At 42.4% G+C, this 26,937-nt stretch overlaps 1 protein-coding gene across 2 annotated transcripts in view; it reads right to left on the minus strand.

The window, feature by feature from the left end:
* Positions 1-26,937, minus strand: part of ZNF423 (zinc finger protein 423) — a 225,077-nt gene that overhangs the window by 169,771 nt on the left and 28,369 nt on the right. For both annotated transcript variants that reach the window (XM_066557160.1, XM_066557161.1), the window contains exon 2: positions 15,446-15,505. In XM_066557160.1, coding sequence (XP_066413257.1) covers positions 15,446-15,505 — 60 coding nt within the window. The remainder of the gene's footprint in view (positions 1-15,445; positions 15,506-26,937) is intronic.

Genomic DNA, 26,937 nt, shown 5'->3' on the forward strand with positions numbered 1-26,937 from the left:
CACTTTTCCCATGCTTGAAATATGGATTTGTTTAAAAGTTTTGCTGAAAAGAAATGTCTTTTACAAACTGGTGGGATCCTACAGGTAGGATTTATATCCCTCCTTTTATACCTATAAAAACCCCAGAACATTAGGACTGAGAGAGTAAGAGAGCCCTCTGCAAACTGTCAGGAACCAAGGGGTGGATCAATACAGAGGGAAAAAATGGAACAAGAGCAAAAAAACATATTGGGGTAGGAAGAAAAATACACAGAGGCAAATTAGAGAAAGCAATAATTATTTCACTGACCTTCTCAAGGGTCTTGGTTTGCTCAGAACCTGCCTGGATCATTTTCCATTGGGAATGACAAATGTGTGGCTGAAGAAGCACAGAAGGGACCCACTTCTGCAGTAACTGTGCCTGGAAGTCTTCAAAACTGTGATTAAAGACTTGAGAGGCTTCAGTGGGGCCGGGCTGGTGGAGTTAGCTTGTCAGGTAAAACTCCTGGTTTTATCCAGGGTACAGAGGGTTGAACCTGGACCACACTTACTTGTGGAGTTTATGGCCTGATCAAATACCCCACATCACCTCTAGAGGAAAAAAAACCCTCACTGACTTTCTCTCTACAAATCTGGCTTGCTCTGGGGGAAAAAAAGGTATTTCAAATGCACCTGAGGAAAAAGACACATTTTCCCAAACGTGCTTAAGTCTCTCTCTAACCAGTTCCTGCTGACAGAGGCTCATGCCACTGCTCGAGGGGAGCCTTCCAAGCTGGGCACTGCCAGCACAGAGAGCAGAAACTGGGAAAACAGCACATTTACACTGCTCCAGCTATGGCTGGGAGGGACATCTGTAGGTAGCCCAAGTGATTTAGGCGGCTAATACTCACAAGTGGCAACAGACTGTAATAAAAATCCATGAAATTGGAAATTAATGAGAGTTAGGAACCTATGTATCCAAATGGCTTCAGAAGAGCAGGGCTTGCAAGCTTTCAGAAACTCCCCTCAGGTCTCTTTGTGCATCTCTGCACAACCAAGCACCGGGCTGGACACCGTGCCTTGGTGCAGGGACTCAAACCACAGCAAAAGAATTCAGTTAATGAACGTGGAAAAAAGCAACTGTTATAAGATTCTCAACCAGAAAAGAGATAAGAAAATCATACTGTGCAGCACAGGAAAGGGTTTTTAACAGGTGGCCAAGTTATTAGAGAACCATTGGATTTTACAGAGACTTCTCTGCCATGTGCCCCTGGGCAGCTCCTGCTGCACAAACACACACTGAACCTGCCCAGCAGATACACCCAGGGGATACCACAAATCAACAAGGGATGACTCAGGAAGTTTCCTGCCACTTCCTGCTCCTTCTCTCCTCCCTGGGCTTAAAACTAGTGATTTTGGGCCGTGGGCTCAGTTAAATTTCAGTTTGTGTTTAAAACAAGCCCACACACAAAAAATTAATGTACCTCAGATTTCCTTTCTAATTTCTTTCCTTAATACTGAACTCTGAAGTCCTACACGTTTCACTTGACAAAGCCATTAATTCAGTAATTTCACATAATTAAATTGAGCAAAGCAGAGTATTTAAATTAGAGCTAAGTGAAATATACTTCTGTGCAGCTCATGCTGTTAGAATTGTGCTGCATGCTATTCTGCTGCTGCTCATTTATTAATTTAGGATCGGCTGAAACGTGACACTATGTAATAAGGAATTCACTGGTTTCAACAGTATTACATTTAAAAAAAAAAAATTAAAAATCACAGAGGACAACGTATCAAGCACCAAATGAAATAAGTTAATCCCTTTGAATGAGCCCTCAGCAGAGCACTTCTGCACCCAGCTGAAACTGGCACCCAGGTTTGCACTTTCCCTGTGATAACTAATTTCTGGATAGAAATCCCCTTTTTTATCCCTGGAATAAGCAGTGAGCTGCACTCATCCTCCAGTGTGGTGAAACTTTTAGCAATGATAACTTTTCCCCTAATAGCTCCTTTCCCCTAATTTTTTCTTCTAGCCCTATGTGGTAAAGAAAGTGTGAAAAGACATTTAAAAGACTTAAAGCTAAAATGACTTTAAAGTTGAATGTCCCTCAGCCCCTCCTCTCATTCAGCAGGTCCCAAGTGTCAGAGCAGGAGACAGCAGTCTGTACACAGCACCAGGGACTGGAAGAGCCCTTGGATCTACCATGAGAATGATGCATGGCAAAAAAGAATAAAAAGGACAGATAAAACCTGAAGTTCATAATTTTTGCTCACAAATGAGTAATAAAGGTGAAGAAATTAAGACGACCAATAATCCAAATAGTGGAAATACTTTAAGTAATTAACAAAGTCTCTCCAGAATATAGTGGTGTTGTTTTGATTTTTTTTTTCCATTGGTGCTTTCTGCTTCTCAAATTTCTCATGAATTACCTTAATTGGTTTCTTCCAGGTAGGCTGGAAGTTCCTCCACTTCTTGCTGGCCTCGAAGGACACCTGTGAGAGGGGCAGCTCTGGCCTGCTCATGACAGCCCTCACCAGATACTGCTCATAATGAGCCGCTCCCACTAATGAACAAGGGGGGGCTAGGGGGAGATATTGTTGCTGTTGTAATTAAGCTTGTGAAGAGTTTATTTGGAGAGAAATTAGATTTATTTACATGCTGCTTTGTTGCTGATGAAGCACCAGCTATCTGGGAGAACTTCTAATTAACCCTAATTTAGTTGATGTGCTTTTTAGCAGCCCCATTCCCTGTGTACTTTGCCAAGGTAAAAAGTAGTAATCATAACAAAGTTATCCTTTTTTTAAAAGGCACTTTTTTTGGAAGAACCTAGTCCCAACTTTTTTCCTTACGTTATGGAATTTGTGTTTTGGTTGCTGACTGGCAGGAAGATGCACAGTTGACAACTTTATGTTACTCCATAGCTTTTTCAGCAGCCTGTGGTGGGTGCAGAAAAAGGGGTTAGGGGTTTGCTTTGGACCCTTGCACCGCTCTTACAGCCATCACAGCCAGGAGCCTGTTTTTAACTCTTCCACTCCCTACAGCCTTGGCCAGTTATGCTGTCTGCCCGCTGAGTTCATTAACCAGATATGGTTTTAAATTATTTCATTACAGAATCAAGCTAAAAATCACTTAACTCTCAGGATGTTTTTTATTTAATAGTTTACTGTCAGCTCTGCTGCTCTTCCAGTGCCCATGGTGTAGCTTTTCTGAGTTGTTTGCAACTCAGAAAAACATTTAAAATAACTACTAGCTTAAAATAACAACTAGCTTACAACCTCTTTTAATTAAAAAACTCTAAAAATTCTCCAGTTTTTAAAAACCTTTTTGGAGGAAGAACAACACCAATTCTTACTTAATTTCACACGCACAACACCATGAACACTAAGCACCACTTTTTGGAATTCAGGGCAAAAAATGAAATGTAATTTAGTTCTGTTATACAGAAGCATCTATGCTTTTTCATCACAACACAAACCCTGAGATTCAAAGAGCATTTGCAGAAGTGATATCCCTCATGTCTTCACCACCACAGGTGTTTGCACATACAGTATATCAAACAAAACAAAAAAAATTTTTTTTAAAAGTGGATTTTGCAAATATCTTGTCTGGAAATTGTTTTACCCATCTGAGTATTACAAACTTGTGCAAGATTTCTACCTGAAATTCACCTTAATCAGAAAAAGTACATTTTTGTTGCACAAACTTTCTTTCATAAGATTGTAGACCAAATGCTGCTCTCAGTTATACTTTGCTAGCCCTGTTGATTTTCTTTATGCTTCTTGGATGTTACTGTGGAAATTTGGCAATAAATGTATTTTGTTTAATATGAACAAGGAAGAGAAGCCAAATGCTTTTTACACAGAACATTTCTCATTCATTTAGCAGAATAAATGGTCTTCTGGACTTCTGTGCTAATTGCAGAGAGTCTAATATAAACTGCTATCAAGGTTTAAGCCCACTTTTTCTCAGTTTTAATAATGGACACACATTCTGTAGAAAGTAACAACAGTATTGTGAACCGACGATAGCAATCTCAGCAAATATTTGATTAAATAAACCATGCAAAATTGAAATCTTCCCTTTTGTCACTGAAAGAGGGACAGACTATAGTCAACTTTCTTTACTATAGTCAAAATTATGTAGAGAAAGACTTCAATTCAGAACATTGTCTTACAGACTTTTAAGCAAGCTTCATAGTCAGGAAAAGGCACTGATATTTTTGTTGCTACAATTGCATCTCCTTGATGTGTCAGCAGGAATGGCCTGACATAGCCCTTCTTGAGGGAATGCTATTCAAGTCCAAGTTACACATTTCTTTTAACAAAAACCATAAGTGAAATCAAGATGGAACTAATCAGTCTGTCAAAATGATACATTTACAAACCACAAAAACATCTTATTTGAATAAGAAAGAAATAGTTCTCTGATTTGCTTTCTGTGAATGGAAACAACCACTATCTCCATTTGTATTTACTCATCTGACAAAATCAGGGCACAAGAATTTAGTTCTAAGTCACCTATAGCCCCTATCCAAGCTAAATAATACCAATAACACAAGCGTACACCATGCGCAGCTCAAGGGGTAGAAAAAGCCTTTCACAGGAAAACCATCACTGCTCCTCTCAAGGAGAACACCGTGGATTAAAATAAAATATACACAGATAGAGCAACAAATCTAGATTTCAAACCCTTCTCAGAGGACTTTTTCTACCAAGGTGCTTCAGTCAGCCCCAGCTCACTGCGCACACTGAGGGACATGACCAGCAAGCTCCTTCCTACTCTCTCAAACGGAAAATTCTCTCTAGCTTTGGTTCAAGCAGCACTCAGAGCCTTAAAACACATACACACACTACATGGAGATCTCACCATGTCAGTGGTTTTCTTTAACCAAGCAAAAACTTCCAACTATTAGTGAAGCAATTTGCCTAAGGGGTGCCTCCATTTTATGCTGGCAAATAACTTCCTTCAGAAATGCTGCAGCTTGCAGTACCAAGGTGCTTGGAGGGGTAACTGGGATGATGTGACATGCAATCCCATCAATCTACACAAGGAAAAAGCACTGTTAAACAGCTGAGTTTTCCTTTTGGAGCTTTGATGAGTTTACTAAAAAAATATAACAGTGGGCTCACTGACTAAAACACTCAAGTTTAAGGAAAAGCATGTTTTCTTTAGTTATAATTTTGCAATAATATTTCACAGCTCATAAAAGCACCTTTCATGTTTGAAACACATCAGCAGCACTTGCATATCAATTTATTTGCAAAACAAACTTCCCCTGCTGCAGGAGTCTGAAACATGAGAGTGCAGAGTGGTGGTTCTCCCTTTTCTGAGGAGAAATAAGCCATTACCCAAACATTACACCTACAAATCTCAACACAGTGAATTTTCTATATCTAGATTACATCACTAAAATATATTGAACGGATTCACTACAAATGCATCAAAGCTTTCAACAAGACTGGTTATTTTCAGCTAAATTACCAGGCTGATGTTTAAATACCAGTAAACTGAAGGAGTCCTTGCTTATCTGTTGCAAACTACCAACTTATCCTCAAGGAAAGGCCAAGCTAAACCATGTACCTCTAAATCCACACTGTTCAGCAGCATTCAAAGTAAGCTCATTCTGACTCACATGTTTACATTTTTACTGCTAATTGATTTCCCCTTCTGAAGGAGTTGCCTTGAACAGGAGGCATCCCTTCTTTCTCCCCTTAGCCCCCCTGCTCCAGCTTCATTACAACCCTGAGCTGTTGCCAAAATGAGATATTGCCTCATTTTTGGTACCATGCCCTTGAAGGCATCTTATTAGAAAAGACCATTTCTTAATTAACATTTTTGATCTTTAATCTATTACACATCCCTTTAATCCCATACGGAGGAGCTTTTGGCCCACTTCCGCGCCGTGGCGGTGGGAGGCAATAGACTTGGCAATTTGTGCTGAGGGCTCTCTCCCAGCTGGGCTCCAGCACGGCCGGCTGCAGGGCTGCCTGTGCTCTCACTGGTCAGCAGCAGACATTTGCAGTTATTATTTTATTGCCTTTTTTTTTTTAATATAGACTTCAGAGAGCCACGGCTCAGTATTAAAGCCAACAGGCAGAATGGCAAGCTTGTGGATGAGATCAGACTTCAGCAAGTGGCTGTCAAGCTCTTAGAATAACCAGCAAAACTCTTAAGTGGGAGATTTAGTGGATCACCAACACGTGAAGTGTTAAAGAAAAGTACAATGTTAAGTCCCTTACATCATTTTACTTGCAAATAATTACAGCAATTACAATGTGCTAACTGGCAATTAACATTACAGGCTTCACAACTCACCAGAATTTTTTAAAACACGCTGTGGCCCTATGCAAATTGTCTCTTTGGTACTTCTGATTTGGTGGCTGTATGAGCTAATGGCTACACATTAGCTCAGCAGATCTCGGAACAGAATTGCCCACGTGCCAGATAATTTAATTAGAGGCTTGATCTTGTCAGAGCTTTATGCAACACAGACTGCTTCCAAGCAAAGTGTGTGGGTTTTTTCCTTTCTCTTTAGTGTTTTTTGACTGTCTAATAATTTCTACTAGGGAACACCAAAGCCATTCAAGGGAGAAAGGAAGCACGAGTATGGTACACACCAGCAGGCAGCACTCCAGTCCCAAGAGTGAGGAATTCAAAAATGTGTAGAGCAAGACACATTGAGCACCTCTTCCACACACATCCCAGTCTACTGCCAGGTCTCTGCACACATTTATTAAATCTTCATTGTGCTGTTACTCAGCCCCAAAGAAAACAAGGGTCACTTGTCTCCAAGTGAGAGCTATAGGGTATCTCAAATCTCATTATAAATGGTCCCATTTTAGAGTTTTCTCATTTGAATTTATACACAACAAATACAAGGTTATGAGATGACCTTGGTTTATTGTGACAGTGACATTGTAATTCCTTGTAGTGAGACTGGAAAAAGGCTACTTTAGACACTAAATGACAGAAATGCAAACATATGTCCTATTATGGCCTTAATTTTTGTTTGCTACACATTTTTATACTACAGTAACAATACTTGGACTCTTGGTCCATGATAAGCTAAACAGCTTAAGACAAGATAACCAAAAATACTGTAGTAAAGTCTACAAAACTTTTACAAGTCAGGTCAATGTTGAGCAAGACCCACTAGAGGTCCCTTCCAACCCAAATTATTCTAGTTTCCTGTACTGAAAAAGCAAAGATTTTTTGGGCAAAGCATCATAAATTTCACACATTTCTTCATTGCAGAGTTTCATATCAATGTTCTTAGCGCAGAATCAAAGCAGTGCAGCTTGTTCATTCCATTTATTTTTCTTCTTTTACAACCTTGTTTATAAAACCCCATTCTCATGACTGCCAAGGTTTGTTTTTTTCTTAAGAAGAGTGATTACTGGGGATCCACCACTGTGGCATTATATTTTATTGATTTTTCTTGTTTAAGCAACAGACCAACATAATATATTCTACTATTCTTGTTCTACATTTATTTGGGCTGGGAGCTTTGAGCTACCAGTTACAACTGCAAAGTATAAACCAGTCAAACGAGAACAAGTTTCTGTGAAAACCAAAGAAATTGTTCACCAGGAGACTTTTGTTCAACTCTCCAGCTGTCTGCTTTCACAAAGGTAAAACCCACTGCAATCACTAAGGCAGCATGGTTTCAGCTTCCCCCACTCCTACCAGCCAGACAAGGCAGATTTGGAAAAGCAAAGGCACTGACCTGCAGAAATGACTCAAAGCAGGATGGGCTGGCAAGTGCCCATCAGTTCCAAAGCCAGAGCCCTTTGGGGAAGGTCAACTGCAGCATTGTGCATGCTGAATAATGCAAAGTAATGTGAATATGTGGCACAAGGAAGACTTCCTCCTAGGCTGGGAGGCTTAATTAGCATTTGCAAGTGCTTTGAGATCCTACCTTAAAATATTTACCGAAATAAGCTCTAGAAAGCACAATTTGCCTGACCATTCTGTCTGCTCAAACCTGCAGATTAGCTAATCCAGAATGCAGCAGAATTGGATCAATTAGAGATGAGAAAGATTTATCAGCTGATTTTATCCATCCCTCTGCTGATATAAAACCATTCCTATACTATATTTTCAAATGCTTTGTCCAGTCTAAATTACCAAAGTAAAGAAAGATGATACCAGGCTATAAGATCCCACTACCCGGAAACGTTTCCTGATATTCAGCATTCCTAGCATCTCCTTTGCTTTACCTTAGCCCATTACTCCTAGCTGTGCCCCTGAAGTTTCATAAACAGATATAACTTCTACTTAGAAACACAAAAAATGCTTTTCTAATCACAGCCCTTCACTTGGGCAGCAAAGGAGAACAAGGTGGCACCACTAAAAGAAACACAGGAATGGAAGACGATAGGAAGGTGCTGTGTCTTCCTCTTCTCCAGCACTCACTCCAGCTAAATGGCAGATCCTTTACCAGGATTTTCATGCCTGAGGGAGACCAAGCAATCCCAGGAGAGCCAGGAAGGCTGTTCCTGATGGTCCACCCATGAAAGGGATTAGCTTCCTTCAGTGTGTGCTAGAAAATGAAACAGTGCTACAATCTCCGGGCAGGTAAAGTACCAACAGGCACAACTTTAAAGAAAAAGTACATTTGTCAGAGGGAGAAAAATGCTGGCAAGACAGGAATGCAGCCCTGAGGAGGTTGGGCCCTGCCTACCCCAGAACATCAGTATGCAGCCATCCATGCTGGTGGCATGCTTGTTGCTGCCAGAAGACCCTCTGGGAACATCCCCAAACCCACAGCAGCCCCACACCAGCACATACACCAAGCTCACAAGACTTCAGGTGAGGTTATCCTAATGACCCCAGAGGAATTCCCAGACTCGACTGAAACTTTGCTGCCCATTACCAATCCTGATGCCCTTCTAGCATCCCAGTGCACATCAGTTCTTGGGGCTTTGTCCACAAAGGCAGGCGAGGCTGTGACCCTGCAGCAATCCTCCTTTTTACAGTTGTAGCCTGTAGCAATTAGGAGGGCTGGCTTTAGGCACCGATGACATGCTGCAATGCACTACATTTGCTCAGCTTCCTTGAAGCAGACCAGCTTTCCTGTGTACATTATCTTTAAGAAGGCTGGGAAATGGTGGGTGATGGGGTTGGGGGAGAACTTGACAGCTCACTTTGAAATGAGCTTTTCTTTCCTCGCCTCTTGTACCATGGAAATTAATTCTCCTCCTCTGTGCTATCTCTATAATTTTACCAATTAACATTTTTAATAGTAAGTATTTTCTAGGAAACGCTGTAATACACAGGTGTGTGCTGCTAATTTAAATACTGACACCCATGCTGTGTTCACATGTGAAGATCTCTCCTTCTTGCCGGAGATTCCCTCCCCAAACAAGAGGGGAACACCTACGGTGCCGCTCCACCGGGGAACCTCGGAGCTTGGCGGGGCGGCTGCTTCCACACCAGTGCATGTGTCAGGGCTGCTCTGCATGCACCAACTAATCCCATGTTTGTACTGCTCCTTCCCCTGGAGGTGCTACAGATGCAGGATGTCACCTGGACTTCAGGGACCCCAGGAACCGCCCTGTCACTCCAGCCAAGAGCTCCCTCCTGCAGCCCCACATGCACTGCCCAGGAGTGCTGGGAGCAGAGCCTTGCTTGCAGGAAGCCCTCCTGCCTGCAGATACAGAGCTGTGCCCTGACTCCCACAAACATAAGAATCTGGGAAGGGTTTAGAATTACTTGTTTTGTTTCTTTTTGTATTATCCAGCTACAAAAATCTTACATCTGTCTAGGATGTTCATCTACCACGTTATCTGAGTATCAGGTACTTCCTATTACTTCATACTCCATTTGATAAAACACTATCAAAAGCACTTTCTTTAAATAAATATATATAAATTAGTATTTATCTGTAAAATAGTAATGCTAAAAATAGATTTTATAATTAGGAAATGAGAATTCTTTTCATTTCTCTTCTAAAACAACCTATTAAAATGTGACATCATAAAAACCCACACATTACCAAGGAAAATAAAATCTCAACTTATTCTAAGTGGGGAATGCAGTAACTCGAGCTGCAAACATTCCAAGCTTTATTTCTTGTTTGCATTTTTCTGGGTTCTGGATGCTTCCAGAGCAGCTGTTTAAAATTTTGAGACCCTCAGACTATATGACTGGACTGCATTCCACAGGTCAATGCAGGGACAAGGATTTTAAACCAACACAAGAAAGCCAACCAGCTGAGATCTCACAGTATACTGAAAAATATTCAACTAAAAAAGTTACCAAAGTCTTTTAAGTAATTTGCTAAATTCAAAGATTTATTTCTTTGTAAATTCTTACCCAGTGTAATCAGAATCTTCTCATACTGATTTACTAATGAAATCAGCTTCTAGAAGATAACTGAGCTTGTGCAGGCACTCAGGACAGGTTATTTTAGAGTACTTGCAAAATAACAGGGTTCTAATGCCCTCTGAATTGCAACTTACCTTTCCAGTGCCCTGCAGCAGAGATCCCAGAATTTCATGTGTTCTTCTGCATTCTGCAATTAGATGTTAAATGAGACAAAATCCAACGCAAACAGGAATAGAGAAAAGGGATTTGGTGTCTGTGGAGTCTCCCACACCCAAACTCCCTGAATGCTCTTGGCACAGCCCATGCCCACAGGCAGAGGGCAGGGACAGCTCTGGGTATTGGGACACCACAGGGGACAGGGGCCCTGGCAGGCTGCTGCTCTTGGTCTTGGGCAGCAAGAGTGGCCCATGCAAGCCCAGAGTGCTGGAGGAAAGCCGAGGTGCCAAGCAGCTGTCCAGACAAAACAGGCCTCCCCCAAGGGGAAAGGTGAGGCAGGAGAACACATTTTCTGTCACTTATTTCAATAAACAGAAAAGGGGAAAAAGTTAAGGCAGGAATACTTGCAGCAGTGAGTCTCTGTTTGCTTCATGAGACCCCAGCTTTCCCAAGAAGCCAAAATTAAACCCAACTTACAGAACAGAGGAGAACAGAAACCTTCAACACTGGGAACAGACAATGCAGCACCAGATCAGAAGACTGAAAGAGGAGGAGAACAGAGGGAACAGCCAGGAGGGAACAGGCAATGCGAGCCCCTAGCAGCAGAGACAGCATTAAAAACACCCCAGCATGAGCTCTGGTAGCCCTGCAGAAAAAGAAAGTCTCCAAATTGTGTCAAGATGTTGCTCCTCTAGAGATACCAAGTGAAAATTTTGATTTACATAGCTGGGAGATGCCATGCAAAGCATAAGAGAGGAAAATGAGTGACCACAGGATGGTTTTCCTTTATTTTGTGGTTCATTTCTGAAAAGCTGCTGCTTCCCCTTTTCTTTCCCCTGAAAGAAGAGAAACTTTAAAAGAAATTGCAGAATGCAATTAAAAAATCTAAAATGGTGTACTGCATAAAAAAAGCACAGGGGAGAAATCTTAACAGAAAAACATCAAATATCTGTGTCCTAAAATATTGTGTTTTGCTTTTTTTCCCCATGCTGTGCTGTGTTAACATGTCCCTCACACGTGTGCCCAGCTGCTGCTGCGAGCTCGGTGGCAGGGACAGGAAATTTGGAGCTAATGGGGAAAGCAGGGAATACCAACCTGTAATTTATTTTTATGATTTCTGGAATGTTATAATTGAATTACACTAATGTTATGTGCTAATGGATGGTTGGGCACTGAGAGGCCTTTCCTGTTGCAAACACTGCAGAGAACCCCCACGCTCTGCAAACACTCGTGCACAGAGACATACCCAGGGCCATTTGTCCCCAGCACTCAGGACATGGTCCACTGTTCCCTATTTCCAAAACTCTTTCTTGATCAGTACTGTAACATGTAGCTGCAGAGAAAAACAAGATACCTTCAACTACCTCAAAAGCAGACACGAAAAAAAAAATTAGGCTTTTAGGTCTGCAGGCTCCTGAGGAGAAGACAGAATCTGCTCTGTTTGCCCCAGACAATTCAGCCAAAATTCCCTGGGGCCTCACAGTCAGGCTAATGAGAAACTCCCCAGCAACTCCCATATAAAATGCTTTCATAGGTCTTTAAAATGCCTTAAATTCTCTATATATTTAGTAAGACTTTTTACTTTAAAAATGTCCTTGTTGCTCCTCAAGATAATACCCTGGTGATGTATTGCAACAGAAATGCAGCATTGTGTGACCGGACCTTTGTTTTGCGAGTTTTGAACCTTATTTTTGTCTTGGCCTCGAAGAAGCCAGAACCCCTTTAGCAGAGCAGAGGTGGGCACTTGCCTGGCCCCCAGCAGCCCTGCCCAGTCCAACCCCAGTGACACTTCTGGAGAAGGACAGACAGGCTGCAAGGGGCTGCACGTGTGTTAAGGGTTGGGGCGGGGGGGAAAGCAGGGAGAAGAACGACTCAGCTACACTGTTCCTGTGGAACAGAAAACATCTCTGCCTCTTAGGCAGCAAAACATGCCTGACCAGCTATTCAACAACAAACTAAGTCCTTGGATTAAGGGAGGAAAGGAAAAGGGTTTTTTTCTTCCTTTTACATTAAGGAAAAGATGTTTACAAAACCTGAAGAGGAAGGAAATTTGCTATATGCCCATTGTTAAACAGTACTGGTGGACACTCAGATTACTCACCCTGGTGCAAGGGCAGCCTCTGCCCCTTCTATGTTGTTTTGATTCTCTAGATTATTATGCACAGCCTTTAAGTCGTTATATACAAAAAAATTAAGCTATTTCTAGCTGTATTTGAAGTACTGGAATAAATTCCTCAGTGCAACTATAGCACGGGCTGGAATCTTGCAAAGGGTTTTGCCTTGGCAGATTTTACCAGGAACAAGCAGTTACGCCAGAGCAGACAGCAACTTGTGCACACACTCTGCCAGAGGAAAAAGGATGGTCCTGCACCAAGCCAGCACCAAACAGACCCATCTGAGCACAGGATTTCTTTTGTCAGTGTTCACAGCCGAATTTCCATGGGCTGCACTCAGCAGCTCCCATGAGCAGCCCTTGCCCAGTGCCATGGTGTGCAGGCATGGGATGTACTGGCTGTGCACCCTCAGTACGTGTCACAAGCAGAGAAGCTCCCCCAGGAGACACTGAGCTTGGAGCCCCATGTTTGGCACAGCAAGAACAGATGGTCATCAGGGCCACCTAGACAAGACCCATGACTGCAGACTCAACTCATGTCACAAAAAATTTTTTTCAGAATAGCTTCTACTGGTTAGATGAACTAAAAATATAGCAGCAAAAGCTCCTTTTTTTCCCCACAGATGCACCTATATAGTTATTTCACTAGTAGAAAAATATATATAAATATTTTTTAAAAGCTTAAAGTTTGCATTCTACCTGTAACAGCTCTTGCTGTTCCTACATACCATCCCAACCCTGGGACCATGACTCCCCCAGCCCACAGCAGCTGTGCAGAGTGCCAACAGAATTTTTCAGAAGTCATTTTGTATGTGTTTGCACACACACAGAGATGTACAAACACATACAGGAGAAAGAGGGAGAGAAATATGTTAATTTGAAACATCTGGCAAATGTTTCAGAGTTAACAAGTCCCAGGTTTGGCCTTTGGGGCTTTTTTTCCTTTCAGGGAGTTAAGGAAGGGGAGGCAATTTTGTCATTTTGGGCCAGGGAAGGAAGGGACATGAAACAAGAAATTGAAGCATGTTTTTTCACCCTTTATTGAACTTCAACATCACACTACTGAAGCTAATGCAAACAGGAAGATCATAAAAAACATAATGAAAGTCTCGCACACTGGGACTGAGGGACTGGTTTCAGTTACTGAATATAGCTGTGGAGCCACACCACACAAGAGCCAGTGACTCCACACAGCCACACCACCACAAGCTGGGGATTTTTAAGCTTTTTCTGTGTAGTTCCTCAATCATATTCCAACCTGCAACTTTTGTGCTATGTATTGCATCCCAACTTGACAGGATATGATATCACATCTTTATACACATGCAAGACTGGCATCTGTAGCTACTAAATGTGTTAAGAAAACCCCCCAATTAACACACATTTTCCTAAAGCTGCCATAAATAATGCATACAATACATTTCTCCCACATCCGACATCTTGAATGAGAGCTGTAATTGTGGGAATAAATGAAGAAAAATGGAGACTCAACTAACTTGGTAAAAGCCTTTCACAGTCTGTCTTTTACTTAAGGCATAGTCACCAATACCAACCCCAAATTAACTCTGCTGTGCACAGAAAGTTTTTTGGTCATTGTTTTGAACCATAGGCTATTTTGAATGTAATACACTTGCAGACTTGTGATAGATGATAACACCAGTAACTCCACTGCAGTGCTGCTTGAGATGAAGGTCAAGCAAGAGAGCTGGCGAGCGCTCTTTTCATGCACCGTTAGCTCCAGGCACAAAGGGGCCTTCCACATCACAGCTGGGGGTTTGCAGCAGCAGCAGCAATATTTGCTATCAAAGACTAGTGAAAACAAACCCCTCCAAGCAGCCAGAGTGCCCAGAGAAGATGCACCCAGTGCCCCAGAAGAGGCATCTGAGAGCACAGTGGGTACAATGTGAAAGGCCACAAAGTGCCATGCAAAGGCAGCTCATGCCTTCAAGACCAGAGAGATGCTCACTGTGGTAGGAAAGTGTCCCCTGGGAGGCAGGCTCCCCCTGACTCTTAAAAAACCCATCTAACCAGAAATGCAATACCACTGTTGGTTTTCATATTACTGCTCAGTTTCTCAGTTGTTTCCATATCATTGGTGAGCTTTTAAGAGAATACCATTGCACAGTCCAATGTGGAGAGAGCACAGAAACAGACTTACTGTCTTCAAAATCAAAAATATTCTGAACATCTCATAAATGTTAAAACCAGCAAAATAATCTTTACATGGAGCACAGACTGAGATGTGGCTAGTTACTTTGAACTAGCCACAAACTAATTTGACATTTACCCTCATGCTTGTGTTATCAATACACATTACACAGACAAACTTGATTTATCCTGTTCAATTTCTTGAGCCTCTTTTTATTCAGATTATTGACCTAACATGGATGAACAAGCTTCAGACACATGTTTATCACTGTCAAACAGACCAAAAGCTCGTTCAAATTTTAAATCTTTCTACCATGGCGATGTACCACTTTTATTCTCCTGCCCTGACAGTACTTTGCAATTTCCTCAGAGAGGAGAAATACACACATTCCAGTTGAGACCAAGGCTTAAAATTCCTATTAAAGCAGCTTTTATGTAATTAGATTGGAATGAATGTGTAACAGTGCCCATTGCAGAAAACTTCAAAGTGGTTATACTGGAGAAATCACAACCCGTTTCAGTGTGCCCACAAGAAGAAAGAATGGCTCTCTGGAGGATAAGAGTATATTAGTCTCTGTGTGTAATAGATTTTATTGACCATATGGAACTGATATAAAAATTGTGTTGCAGTGGGTAGTCTTGGATTTGAGACAGGAATGTGACATACAAAATACAGTTCCTGTAAAAAGCCTGGCAGCTTTCTGGCAGTTTTTGCAATCAGAAGAACCTAAAATATTTACCTGATTGAGTCACTGATGAGTCCCAGGTCAAAGCAAAATCTGAAGATTCACCCTCTTCAACTGAAAAAGAACAAAAATAAGTTGTGATTGCTAAAGCAAACCAACTGGAAAGCAAAGTCATCAGAAAACTAGGTCCACTATGACATTAAGTATTAAAACAGACTTCTCCACTGCTGAAAAAGAACTTACTGCTTTCTATAAAATAATTCATAAGGTGGAAATTTAGTAAAGAGATTTTTCCTACTTTTTAACCTAAATATGGGATTTGTGTTTGCAGTTTCTTCCTGAACGGGTGGCAGTAAGTTCATGTGAAATTTTAATAGACATTTAAACACCACTGCCTGGTAAGAATTCATATTTGAAATGTTGTACATTTCCAGCTTGCATGTGTAAAATTGCCATTGTAAATATAGAGGTTGTTTTTGAAATGGATGTTTCAACAGATCATAGTAAAGAACTGTCCTGTGAAGGAAAAATTGCCTGACTTATGTCGTCCTAACATACATCTGCCATATTCAGAACCCAGTGGTATCTTCAGGGATTTTTCAGAATTAAAAAATACTATTTTGATGCATAACATGTTCTGTGATATGGCAGTCACAAATAACTGCTTTTAAAATGCTGTGAAGACTGTCAGAGCCAGTGCTCAGCACTTGCAAGTGACATAGCTAAAACCTTCTGCCTGTTAACAATTATAAAAACTCCACTTGATTTTTACATTCTTAAAAATAACTAAGAACAGCCAACAACAAGCCAGGCAAAAAAGTGCCTGATTCTGCTGTTACTGAAATCAGTGCTGGTTATACTAATGACAGACTGGGCATTTGAAAGCAGCAACTGCAGAAATTCTTCTTTTGAATTGCAAAAGTTTATCATGGTCACCTGCCCACTCCATCACCCTGACAACAAACAAATTTAAATTATACATCTTTATTTTCTGATTAATATTATTTACTCCATGCACTGAACAATTGCTTACCCTTTCAACTAAGTTATGCTGGATTCAAATGCACATTCTAGAGAATTCTACGACTGGAATCCAAACCACATTGCAAAGCCAGAAGCACAACCCAACCCCTGTTGACCAGCCCTGTAAGCTCAGGCCAGCCTGCTCCAGCGAATATTTACACTGACATTTGTATCACAAGAGTCTTGATTTTATGCTTTCCTTACATTTTTCCCCCCAATCCAGTGCAGAATTCTGGCATTAAGTTGATGTTAGTGGTAACATCATACAGCATTAGGAACAGAGAATATAATTTACATAGGCAATGCCTTGATAAATGTAATTTTATGTCCAAACCATAGAAAAATGTGTGCTCCAAAGAAGGGCACTCTGGTTTCATAAATCTGTATGTTTATTAATGGAGGAGCATGAAATTCAACCATTTCTTTGGAGAAATCATATTTGAGTCTTGGCTATACTTTTTTCAGAGTCTATGTTAGCATAAAGGCCATGTCACATAATATTAAATTCCAGAATGACAGAGGAAAAACAAGAGGCAAAGCTAGAAGCTTATTGAAGCCATTATTGGTCCTATTCCCTGGCGGTGGCAGAGCCAGCTTGGCTGCCTTGTGCTCTCTCCTGAGGGCTCACCTACCATTTTGTGCTCTCTAAGCCACCATCTTGTTCCCATTTTGACCCATCTCTTAATAGAAAAACTCTGGATGCAGTTATCCGAAATACCATTTCAGTCTTACACAAATGCATGTCTCATTTTAACATCAAAAACTATATACACCTGGGAGGGTTTTTGCTCCAAAACTAAATAAGCCAAGTTGGAAATTCATGTACCTTACTCAAAACAGACAAGGGGAATGTTTTAATTTTATTTTATCCTTGACTACTTTTTGGTTGTTTTGCTTGGAGAGTGGTTTTTTTACACTACTACTTTTATGCTGAGGCTTTTTTTATTTCTTTACATTTTGTCTTGGAAAGAGAGATTAAAAAACCCCAGTCTGCTAAAAATACATAAAAGAGATAAATTTGGTCCTAGTCAAGGAGTAGTATATGGATCTGAACTTGTCACTGACAATTTTAGCAAAACACTGACTTTCATGTTGGTTAAACACCAAAGACTGCTCCAGTCCTTGAGTTGCTCTAGGGCAGTTGGCTCCAGCACGTAACAAAACCACAGTTTTTGGAATCCCTTAAATGAGGGCAAAGGTTTGAATCAGCCTCTGTTGGCATTAATTTGCTTTGCTCCCTAATGACTGAAAAGGGGACAGAGAACATTCACGTGGAGGCCACAGCACTGAAATTCACTTTATATTATCACAGTCATGGTTTCAGGTTCTCCCCCTCAATTTGCACAGACCCACCACAGAGCTACATATCCATGGAATGAAGAGGCCAGTGGGATGGAGCCTCCTGAGCTTAGGCACAGACACATCACCCTGCAGCTGCTGGTCACACCACCACCACCTTTCCCTTTGCTTTTCCATTTTTCCTTTCATTCTTTTAAGTAAACATCATCTTTCAAAGGCTAAACTATAAGAAAAAGTAACAGCCAAGTCTATTCCAAGAGGGATTACAGTATCAACTGACTCGAGCACTTGATCCTCACCTGCCCATCCATCCATCCACCCAGCTAGGCAGGGGGCAGAGAGAAACAAGGAGCAAAGGCAGCCCCATCTAGAAAAGAAAGACCAAAGGACTGTGCCTGTACACCCATTAAGAAGCCCCAAAGGTTTGATGGGAAATGGTGTGTGTGAAGCTGAAGCAAAAGAGAGGTGAACAGGCTTTGTCACAGACAGCAAGTGTAATTGTAGGAAGACACTAAACTCCATGTGCTTCTACTCCCTCTCCATAATGGGCATAAAACCGAGAGCTGCAAGGTTCCTCTGTGGCTGCCTAATCTTCTGGATATAAATGGTTATTTAAGGAGACAGCATTTGAAATGGTGTCACTGCTGGCTTTTCCTCAACCTCAGCAGTGAGCAGAAGCCATGGAAGTCAGAAGGAAATAAAATGTTTTCTTCTTCCTAAAGTCAACTTCAACAGCCAAGCATTTGAAGCTGAAATTTGCTCTCAGTTGCACATGTCTGTTGCTGGAGCCATAGGGAAGCAGGAGGAGGCTTCCCAGGCTGGTTGGAGATCTGGGGACATGATGCTGTTCACAGAGGGCACAGGAGTCCCACAGACCCCATCTGGGGACAGGCCCCTTGGGGACTGCCTTAGGACTTGGCAAGCCCTCCCTGGCAGGGCATAGTGGACCCAAGAAGAGATTTGGTCACTATGGCTGTGAAGGGATTTCCACGTCTCATTACTGAGAAGGAAGTCAAAAACACTCCTAGTCCATAATATTAGCCAGAGAATGATTCACTTAAGCTGAATTTTCAGTTTTTTAATATTTTTGTCATCATTCCTTGAAATCTAGGTTTGCTCAGGTGACCATGTGTATCAAAATTCACTGTGTAGATGCTGTTACTTAACTTGTGGTAATGGACAAAACAAAGCCAGGGAAGATGTACAAAGCATTCAACACAATCACTCTCAAAATACACTGCAGAGTAAGAATAATTCTCCTTTCATTAGCAGGAAAATACATTTTGAGACATGCTAGACATACTTATCCAAGTCAAGGACTAGACACTTCTATCTGTGCTAGTAAATCACTCTGAATGTGTGGACACCCAAGTCCACAAGGCTGATGTTTAGCATGGGCAGGAGCCACCCACATGCATGAAACACCCTGCAGCTTGGGAAAACCACAGGGAACAGCAGCACCATTCAACACTGAGAACCCTGATTTTCCAAAGCAACTGGATATCTCGTACTTTTCAAGAATCCTGGCGACAAAGAGGATGAAGGCTCAGCATCTCCTGAAATTTTGGAGCTATTTCATACCTTCAGGAAGGCTGGGTTTGACTTGAAAATAGCCTTGGTCTGGCATCATAGAAATTCTTATTGTTAGTCAGCTCAAAAGATGGTTAAGTTTGTGGACTTAACCCTGTGCCCACCTGAGGCCTGGCACAGGGATGTCATTGCTGGCAGTGGAAGGACACATCTGCCTCCCCTTGCTGTTCTGCCCCAGCACAGGAGGACTCCCTGCTGTCATACCTGGACAAGACCTGTGTTCTGCTCCAGCAGACTGTGGGGCCCAAATGCAAGAGCCAGAACAAGCACACAGCTTACATAGAGAAGAACTGTGGGCAATGGCAACATCACAATACAGCACTCCTGCACATGCCAAATATTTGCATTTTGCCCGCTCATCTCAGATGTTCTCCAAGGATGCTTATTTAATTGCTAGGTCACGAGCGCTGCAGGCTCAAAGATTTCAGTTCTTTGTGCTCAGAGAAACTTCAGAAAGGATTCAGCATCCATTCCCTTAAGAGTGAGAACATCTATTTATGGGGCTACCATTACCTGAACTCCATTCACAGTCACAGTGCTTATTTAACACTTTATCACTCCCAGGAAAGAAGTTAACCTTATCAAAGTAAGATGCTTCTGCACCAAATGTTGATTTCTAGATGCAATCAAGCTTTACAAGTGAGCAACAGCCCCTCAGTAATTCAGGTGGCATGTGTATGCTCCCTTATCCTATTACACAGGCTTCAAGGACCACAAGGACCAGTTTAACACTTCCCATAATACAAAACCACCACAGTTCGCTAACGAAAACGTCAGGAACGTGAGAGCATGAGGAACTACTGAGAAATCTAATGGGTTAGAAGCACATCCCACAGCTGAGGGGGGGAACTTTCCTGGAACAAGGCTGTTACCAAGCACTGCATTCAGGATCAGGGCCATTCCCTCACCTGCCAGCAACCTTAGAAAACACCAGGTACAAAATACCTTGAATGCACAAAATGCTGGTGCCACTTTTTTAGTTTGGAGGATTTTGTTAGATTTTGTTGGTGACAGAACTCTCAGCTGAAGCCAGGGAAGTCTCACTGATGCCTGTGTATTAGCTGTAATGTACGTGTCAGGACTCACAGCTTTCCCTCTAGAGAAATACTCCAGCACCAAGCCGCATTGCAAGCCAGTCACACATTAATCACATCTTTTCCTGCCCTAGCTATCGGCACTCGCATGCAGGAACTCCGTGATCTTCTCTAATCTTCAGGCTCCTTTGCCACTTTCAGACACACAACTCTGTGCTGTCCTACCCAGCCTTTGCTCCATCCCTCCCATCACATGCAATTAAATGCTCCCAAATCAGCACAGGACACAGAATAGCCCCCTCCGACCACCATTCATGTGCCACGACTCATCCCACAGCACTGGCAGCCTGGGATCTGATACAGTGCTCTTACTCCTGCAAAATGCAGAGCAGCTCCCATTTCCACAAAGTCAAAGGGAGCTGAGGATGCTCAAAACTTTGTGGATTGGGGATTGTAAAGCAGTCACTTTCCAGCTGCTTGGCATGGCAGGAGCACAAAGGGTGTTAATAACCTTTACACTTTAAATAGCCTGGTGTTTCCTGCGTGTATCTAGAGCCCATCTTTGGAGAGCTGCAGACTGAAAGAAGAGAACACCTCTGCTCCACTGCTGCCCAGAGAGGGTCAGCCCTGCACAGCCCCGGGAACTGCCACCACAACTAGCAGTGGTAAAGGTTTGGAAATGGCTACTCTGAGCAGAAGCCAGCCAACCCTTCCTGTTCACATCACCTCCCAGTTTGCTGTAAGGCTTTCCCTCTCTCCTGCTTAGATGCTCCCTGATAAGATTCCCCATAATATCGGTGAGACGAGAGCCTGCAAAACACAAAACCCTGCAGCAGGGGAGAAGTAGCAGCATGAGGAGCAGCCCCATTTGTTATTAATGCAGCGGCGCTGCGGCAGAGCTGCAGCCGCTGCCCGGGAGCGCTGCAGGGCGCAGAGCCGGCCCCGATCCAGGCATCGCCTCCTCCAGGAACCAGGCTGCCCCTCTTTGTCAGCAGCTGGGGCTTTCTCCCGCCACTGTGCAAAGAGAAACCCTCACAATCAGCAGGAAAACAGCAGTTTCGAGGGGCTTTGCCCGTCAGCTGAGAATAGACGCCTGTGAGCGTATCCCGACGCATTTACAGTACCTTGCAGCTAGAAAGGAAAGGGAAATCCCCCTGGTGCCTCCGTACCAACATTCAGGGGAGAAAAAGGTACCTGGCAGAAGCTGCTGGCTGTGCTTTATACCAGCCACTTGAGCCAATTCACTCCCCTTGGAAATTCAACTTCCCCAGAGGATTCCTCTCAGCTCTCCCCACGTTTACAAGGCATTTTGTTTGTGTGATCATTTCCCTTCAGCTTCAGTAATGCTTGGCCCTGTTGGCTGGTGGGAAGGAGCACTGGGACACCAGGGCATCCCCAGAGAGGCAATGGTGCATTCCTCGCCCATGCCCTAGGCTGGGATCCCCCATGGGAACAGGGCATGGTCCTTGGCACAATCGCTCACAGCTCCGGAGCCACCTCCCCATTCTCTCCTGAGTGAGCAGCTGATCCAGCCATTGGTGGCCCTTGGCCAACAAGGGTTTTTTCCACCTTAAATAGGACTGTTATGTATTAGTCCTTTCATGAGCCAGCAGGCCAGGGAATAAGACAAGAGGGTTTACTGACATGGCTTATTTAGCTAGTTCAGAGCCTAAATTTGCACAAGTTCTCTAGCTGCTTTTCTCCAAAGTCAGTAATAGGGCTTGGCAGAGACTGTGGGTTTTGCTGGCAAAGTCAGCCTTTTTGTGTGAAGGAGGGAGGAGTGGGGAAACCCAGACTGCTGTGCTCACTAGGTCAAGGAAAAGAAAAAAAAAGAACGGGAAAAAAAAGGAAGAAGGATAAGACAAATGGGACAGAATTACAAAGGGAAACTGAAAAAAGATCGTTAGGAACAGAAAAAGATGTGAAGGTGATTAAGGAGAACAAGACAAACAACAAAATAAGGTAACACTAGCAGGTTTATGCAAAGGAGATCTAATTATGGGTGGCTAAATCCTCCAGGACATTAATATTCCATCGTAATGTGTCTAGTTTCCTCCTTTCCAGACATGGCAGGGAGGAAATGAGAATCACTTAGATACACTGTTTAATGAGCAAATGATGGACGATCACCAAATACAGCCTGCCTGATAAGTATCCATTAGCTTAAACTCGCACAGTAAATCTGTGTGCAGCTAACGGGCCTGCCTCTTCCAAGGCTACAGCAAAACTTAATGGAACTGCAGCCAGAGAAAGGGAGCCTTGTAAATAAAAATCTCATCTCACTGAGACAAGAAAGACTGTAGGACATACATAATGGCTAATCACAGCCCTTCCCACAGACTGCACACCTGACTCACAAGCCAGGGTGTATTTATTCCCAGTGCTCATATTTAGTTTTTTGTGTTTCTAATTCACATACTTCACTGGAGACAGATATTTCCCATCCAAATCTATTATGTAAATAAATACGAGGGTTAGGTGTAATAAAATGCAGTCAGTGTTTCACATTGCAGTCAAGATCAACATCTTATACATGCAATACATTAAGCTTGTAGTTCTTAAAACTGGGCCTACACACACCCCATAACACATTTGGGATCAATACTCTCACGGTTCTTATAGCTTGCCATCAAATGTTAATCCCCAAAGGACAAGGTGGATTTTTTTTTTCTTTAAATACTACGTATTGCAATTAAATCTGTGAAATGTTCAGGAATTTAGAGGTTTCTTCTTCTGTTTCTGCCTGGAGTTTCTGGCCATGAAACTGGTGGAGTGCACCCTACCCAGCTCAAGGAACCCATCCTGCTGATGGCCCTTTGGTGCCTGGCACAGATGCCCCACGGACATCCTGCAGCCCCAGACCCATCATCTGCCATGAGCTCCCCTGGATTTGGATGGAGCACCCAGAGCCCCTGCCCTCACCTGCTCCAGATGGGCTGAGCCCCAGCCCACACCACACATAGGCAGGGGTGGTGAGGGAGGTGGAGATACACGAGGAGATGGGGCACAGGGTGGCCAGTTCCCATGGACAGGGACACAAAGCACCAGCTGCCTGTGGGCACCCTCCTCTCTGCATTGGTACATCCATTTCTAAGGCAACTGTCACCATAGTGTCTGCACCTTCTTTCAAAAATAGATCTACTGTGAGTAAGCAGGCACTTTTAAAGCTCAAGTGAAACAAAACAGGTGAGTCCAGCAATCTCCACATTGCTCATAAAGTCAGATTTTGCTTCAGAAACCAAGGGTTAAAATACTCTTGTTCCATTTCTAATACAACTGGATGACAGAAATGTTTATATGTTGAAACCCTACCAAACCAAAGCAAGGAAAGTAGCAAAAGGGAAGATTAACACCTCTACAATTCATGGCCAGGGCTTCAAAACCATGAGTCAAATTTGCAAGTTGTGAAGTGATCCTCTGATCTGCTAGAAATGCCAAAAGCAGGCTGAGCTTACCCAAAGACAACATGATGGTGATGATGCAAGTAACAGACCAGACCTGGGTCAGCAAGTGCAATAACAAAGGTGTTACTCAAATAATTGCAATATCTTACACCTTCCTCCAAACTTTAGGTTTAGAACTTGCACTGTGAAGGCTCTGCTACCCCCTACGCACTTCTGAGCACAGACACTAAGTGAAGATACACAAATCTCAGGTACCACCCAAAACAATGTTTGCAAACACATGGGGCTGTGTTGGAAGACAGCAGACCTGAGACTTGCAGCTGGCAGAGACAAGGTGCACATGGCAGAGTTCAGCTGGAGGGCATGGCACTGGCCAAAGGGATGCCAGAAAGGCCTTGCCTGTTTCCTGAACATAACAAAAGGGCTGCAATGAAATGAAGTTTCAAAATTGAGTCAAAACATCATGAAATTTAAACACTGGGCTTTGCACAGAGAATGCAGGGTCTCACCAAGTCAGATTTATTGCAAAACTTTGCTTCTCTGGGGAAGAAAAAAGAAATGAAAAAAAAAAAAAAAAGGCAGGGGAAAGAAAAGGAAGAGCAATATTTTTACATGAGGGTTATAAAGTTTCTCTATTAGCAGGATACCTAATAAATTTACCTGTGCTGGCCCTGTATTCAGACACCTAATAAGAATGCTGAAAGGTTAACACCTAACACAGGCTAATGACACAAAGAAAGGAGACTGTTCTAAAATAATCTACATGTATGGAAACAGGAACCAAACCCAGAAAGAATGGAAGCAGATAGCAAGGATCTGCAGATGAGCAGTGGGGCCACAGCTCCTTACATTACCTCTTGTTCTGGTGAAGCACATAGAGATTTAGGTACATGAGCAGACTGAGCACAGCCTGCCTCAAACTACAGGCTGCTCCCCATTGCAACTAATGGGGATCACCCTTCTGCATTCTGCTTAGTCAAACCCATCCAACCACCTGCAGTTCTGTAATAAAAAACTCACAAAAACAACACTGTCCAACCTGCTGTGGCTAGACCAAGAGCCACATCCCTTCAGACCCTACTGCCATGGACAGAAAGTAGACTTTTCCTTTCCCTTTGACAAGGAGCTGATGTCAGCTCTCCAGCTCATCTCATCACCATAAATCAAGTTCCACTTCACAGCTATTTTTCCACTGTTGATTTCATCCAGACCCAATAGAAGCCAATGCAACATCTCCTATTTCACAGGATCTGAGCAGTTCCAGATGGCAGGGAACCCCAATTTTCAGATGTAGGTTTGAGGTAGAGAGTTTAATATTGATGAAAAATTCACACTTGCAAATATGATAAAAAGAACAGAAAATTACTTAAACAGCAAGCAACTACCTTGAGGGACACTGATGAAATTGTAAAGCACACAACCAACTCTAGTCTTACACAAGTTTTAGTCTCTAACTTCATAATTCTTCAAGGCAGGTTTTACTACATTATGCCTAAAGCCGTCATCCCAGCTGCAGAGAGCTCCAGCAGGAGCAGAGCTGCTGCACCAAACACTTTGTTTAGCATCACACTCCCCTCCACAAATACCCCATTCAGCACCCAGGGCTATTAATCACAGCTGAAAAGAAGTCTTTGACCAGATTTCCACACCTCAGCCTAAAAAAATACACCAATTTTTACTGCAAATCCTTCAAACTTGGAAGTTGTTTCACTAGTCAACTATGTTTGCAGTGTAGGTAGCACAGAAAAAGGAAAAGAGAGGAGGCTTTTCCTGACCAGCCATTTTAATTAGAGCTAGGGGGGCTTGAAAAAAACCCGTGTGGTGAGTGGCGTTATTTCCCCTCCTCAGAAAGGCCAGTACTGAAGTGCTGAGCACCCCGGGCTGTCAGTGCTCCCACTCTGCTGCTGTCCCGGGCCAGCCCAGGGGCTCAGGCCAGCCCAGCTCCAGCGTTTCTGGAGAGAGCTGGGTTTCACCAGGCACTGGTAGGAGCTGCTTTCCCCAGCAATCCCTGGCTGTGGCTCTTTTGTGTATGCAAGTGTGTGTGTGTGTGTGTGTGTGCCTGTGTGTGTGGCACTGCTCCCCAGGCTCGCTCATTTTAATGCTGCTTTCTCCCCAGATGAAAATATACATATTCTTATTAAGGAAAAAAAATGTGCAAAGTATAAATTTGCATCTATGATCATTTCTGGTTCGTAAATTGTATTTTAATAATAAAACAATATATTCTTCTGTACTGCCTCTTAAACACTAACAGTAAAGTCTGTCTTATTTGTACATGAGCTTAAATGTTTCAATGAAGGAAAACACAAATAGTATAAAATGTAAAGTGAAATATAGATAAAAGGATAAATAAAAGCAGGAGCAAAGCTAATACATGGAGAATCCTGCCTCCTCCTTTTGATTCACGTGAGTGGATGCCCCACACTTTTCTGCTGCAGAATTTTATTACACAGGTTGAGGGGAATTCTCCAGCTGAGATTCTTCTACTAGAAAGACAGGCTTTGTTGGCTGCATTAAGGTGATAGAAATTATAATGAGGGAGAGAAAGTTGCATGTATGACATATACCCTTTGTAGCATTAAATTTAATTTGCAGAAAAACCAACACAACCACCATAAAGTGGAAACTAATATTTTTTATAACCCCTTAACAACCTGTCCTTAGTGCTAACATACCATAAAGAAATTTCAACATCTTGTTATATGTGTAGTTTTTAAACAACACTAAAAGGAGAACACAGCTCTTATTGAAAATTGGCACACACACAAAGAAAGGGGAAAAGCTGGCTTTTAAAACTTTATCCCAAAGCATACTTTTTTCTCTTTATTCCTATTAAATGTACAACCCTTCCACTGAAATGAAACATAGAAAGAGTTTCCAAATATTTTATAATTCTGAATGGATTTCCCTAGTGTAACAGTAATAATATTTTTACAGTTAAAAGATCCACTGATTTAATAAGTGTGATTTGTGTATTTAGAAAATTCATTAGAGCAGACATTCCCCAACATTTTTAGATTTATTTATTTATTTAGCCTAATTTGGGTACACTACTTCAAAAGAACGCTTAGAGCTTCCCAGTTCCTTAGTCACTCACTAATAACATCTAATAATTAATAAAGACATGTAAATTCTTAACTCCCAGAACTATTCCAAACTTACTATCTGTACGCTTCATGTCATGTCTCACTTATAG

This window comes from Molothrus aeneus, chromosome 11, assembly GCF_037042795.1.
Source record: "Molothrus aeneus isolate 106 chromosome 11, BPBGC_Maene_1.0, whole genome shotgun sequence".
Classification (NCBI taxonomy): domain Eukaryota; kingdom Metazoa; phylum Chordata; class Aves; order Passeriformes; family Icteridae; genus Molothrus; species Molothrus aeneus.